The 2,965-nt window shown below is 36.5% G+C and overlaps 1 protein-coding gene across 1 annotated transcript; it reads right to left on the bottom strand.

The window, feature by feature from the left end:
• Positions 1 to 881: 881 nt before the first annotated feature.
• On the bottom strand, positions 882 to 2,868 carry LOC105561389 (nucleoside diphosphate-linked moiety X motif 8, mitochondrial). Its single transcript, XM_012011327.1, has 3 exons — positions 2,459 to 2,868; positions 1,978 to 2,205; positions 882 to 1,379 (listed from the first exon to the last, which is right to left on the bottom strand). Exons 1-3 carry the CDS (start codon positions 2,501 to 2,503, stop codon positions 882 to 884), a joined length of 771 nt encoding a protein of 256 aa, XP_011866717.1. The 5' UTR covers positions 2,504 to 2,868.
• Between the last annotated feature and the right edge of the window lie 97 nt (positions 2,869 to 2,965).

Consider the following 2,965-nt stretch of genomic DNA (forward strand, 5'->3'; position numbering starts at 1 on the left):
ACAACAGCACAATAGATGACATAGAAAGCAACTTGTATCCACACTGGCTATCTGGGTATAATCGTTGAAGCACAGATGTGTATAAAATCTGCTAAAAGTTTCATAACAAGTTTGTTATAAAATATCTAAAGTCGATTCCGTTCAAAACTTACGGAATTAACGATTAATTTCCAATAGTTTTTCCTAGACTATTAACCATACCGATGAAAATTTTTCATATAATTTTTTTATAATTTTTATAAAAACTTGACAATTTTTCAGATTTTTTATACAAATTGGTACATTTTTAAAAAATGCCGAGAAAGTTTGTCTTTTTTTTTAGAATTTTTCACATGCATGAATTCTGAGATATTTTAAGATTTCTTATTCTATAACTTCAGACGTAATCTTACAAGATCTGAAAAAAATTTTTCAAGTTTTTCAGCAATTATAGAATGAGAGATGTTAAAAATGGGACATCTCGGAATATTGACATATATGAAAAAGAAGTGAACTTTTTCAGTACTTCTGATAAGTGTACAAATTCGTATCAAAATTCTGAGAAAAATTTTCACCAGGGCATGCAAACAAAATTTACACACAATACTTAAAATCTATGTAATTTTAATGGATCAAATTTAATAAGAAAAATATCATGTCCATGTGCCAATAATTTTGAGTATTGTTACACAAACATGGAAATCTATCAGCATTGAAATTTGAATTCATAAAAATTTCCCTGTATTTCCCATTCTAACCTTTATACTCTACCATATCCTTTATATCTTCGAGTGCGTTGCATTAGTCCCAGTCTACAATAGAGATGTAAACCCTAAGCCTCAAGAAATTGACTAATCACAATCGCGTATTCTACTCGTACTTGACCGTGATTGGTCAATTTCTTAAAGCTTAGGGCTTAAATCCTCTATTGTAGACTGGGACTTATGTTCGCATTTATCATTAAAATTATCGTTCTGCATCGGTTTTACTGAAAAGTACTTGTATTCGTAGACCTGTGGCACCAAGGATTCGAGTACCATATGAGTGATAGCGCCGGTAAATCCCCAGACACGGTACTTTCCACCGAGGTAACACGGCAGAGTAACAACTGGACGGCGGAAACTTGTGAAACTAATTAGCTCAGGATCGCACAATTTCTGCAAACTAACAACAAACGTATCTTCCACTTCATCATGGTTGATCTCCAGCTTCTCCGGCACCACCTCGCCGATATAAGCTAGAACAGGCATGACGTTGACATCGCCCTTGCCGATGAGGTTTCCCATGGTCCATACGTCGATCTTCTCCCTGGGGATCTTGAGCTCCTCCCAGGTTTCTCGCAACGCGGTTTCCTGCAGATCGACGTCAGTCTCGTCGCGCATACCACCAGGAAAGGACACCTACAACAGACACTCTCATAGAGAAAAGTCTCCTATTATGAAACGAGATCCTAATAGCGGGATTTCTGTTAAATTAATCGGCACCGTCATCAGTTGATTCCACCATGAATTTATTGCCTTTGGAGCGAAATCTGTTTAGTGGAAAATGTCATCGTTGCGAAAAAGACTTGTGATTGAATTTGGCTATATTGAAAACCTGCTGTCTCATAATAGAGGACTTTCCTCTAAATCAATTTAAAAAGCAAAATTTTACAAATTAAAAATTGCATTTACTCGCATATAAATTTATAATTTTTTAAATATTGAAACATGAATCTCTTTAGATTGCCAGTAATAAATAACTTTGGACATATTCAATCTGTGCTGTTGATTTTATAATCGTGATTCAACTTGTTACATAAAAATTTTTTTACTCTTCAACGACTTATTGCAACGACTCAATTTTGATATCGATTAATTTTAGGAATTTGTGCTTGCTAAGAACCCAAACACATGGTCGAAACGTTGCACATTGTATTTGCATTTTTATTTGTATTTGAATTTATTAAACAAGAGCCAGTTAAGGTCGACTAAACTGAAACATTGGTAAATAACTAACTTGTCCTCGGTTAGATGTGAGCTTCATGGATCGCAGCGTATATAGCAAACCGAGCTCTCCTTTATATAAACATAACGGGACTAAAACGGCTGCTTCTCTGCTGTCGCGCAATTTTGGCACTCGGATGCTCTTGAATTTCTCGATGCAAGCCTTGCGATTGCTCTCCGAAAGAACGACTTCGGGTCTCAGGGCGGGATTCATGTCGACACACGGTTTGGTTGCTATGGACTTGAAAGTATTAAAATTAAAACGAGTAAAATTAATATATACATTAGGTAAAATTAATATATACATCGATATAAATTGTATGTATATGCGTTAATACAGACAAGTGATTTTGTTATTTCAAATTTGCCACCATTGACTCTGACTGTACCTTGACCTATTTCATAACAGTTTAGTAGCGCATGGCAGTCTGACGCAAACGCGATGTGCGATCCGAGATTCTCTCGCGCAATGCCGACGACGATGAGACACTTACAAAGGCACGTAGCAAAGGACGCATCGACGCCGCGGGTAACTGCATTAATCGGCGGATTATCCCGATTAGCGTGGCATAAAACGTGACCACGATGGGACGCAGAGCGAACGCTTCACCACGCTTCACGTATGACAACAGACTAAAGCCTATCACACAATGCCAGGCAATAGGAAATATAGGAATAGGGAATAGAATTTTCCACGCGTTGGATTCGTCCCAAGTTTTCTTCCAACCAATTCAATGCGTCAGAAATCCTATTCCCTGCCCCTGTTGCCTGTTGCCTGCATGGCATTGTGTTTGAGCCTTCAAGTTCGGAAGACAGTTTACAGATGTCTCCCCTAACTTGCATATCATTTGTTTCTTATTTTATGACGAATCATTATTTAAAAAAAAAAAAAAAAATTGACGATATCAAGTAAGATAAAAAATACACGAAAAAATATATTATGTGGTAAGAGAGATATGTATACAATATGGTCAAGCGAATTGAAGGATGTAAAAGATTTA

The sequence above is a fragment of the Vollenhovia emeryi genome, unplaced genomic scaffold (assembly GCF_000949405.1).
Source record: "Vollenhovia emeryi isolate VEMERY1.0 unplaced genomic scaffold, V.emery_V1.0 DF939207.1, whole genome shotgun sequence".
NCBI lineage: Eukaryota > Metazoa > Arthropoda > Insecta > Hymenoptera > Formicidae > Vollenhovia > Vollenhovia emeryi.

Coding starts and splice junctions, on each gene's coding strand:
- LOC105561389 (XM_012011327.1), bottom strand. CDS start 2,503: ATGCAGTTACCCGCGGCGTCGATGCGTCCTTTGCTACGTGCCTTT. Junction 2,206..2,458: donor GTCCTTTGCTACGTGCCTTT/GTAAGTGTCTCA, acceptor AATACTTTCAAG/TCCATAGCAACCAAACCGTG. Junction 1,380..1,977: donor TCACATCTAACCGAGGACAA/GTTAGTTATTTA, acceptor TGTCTGTTGTAG/GTGTCCTTTCCTGGTGGTAT.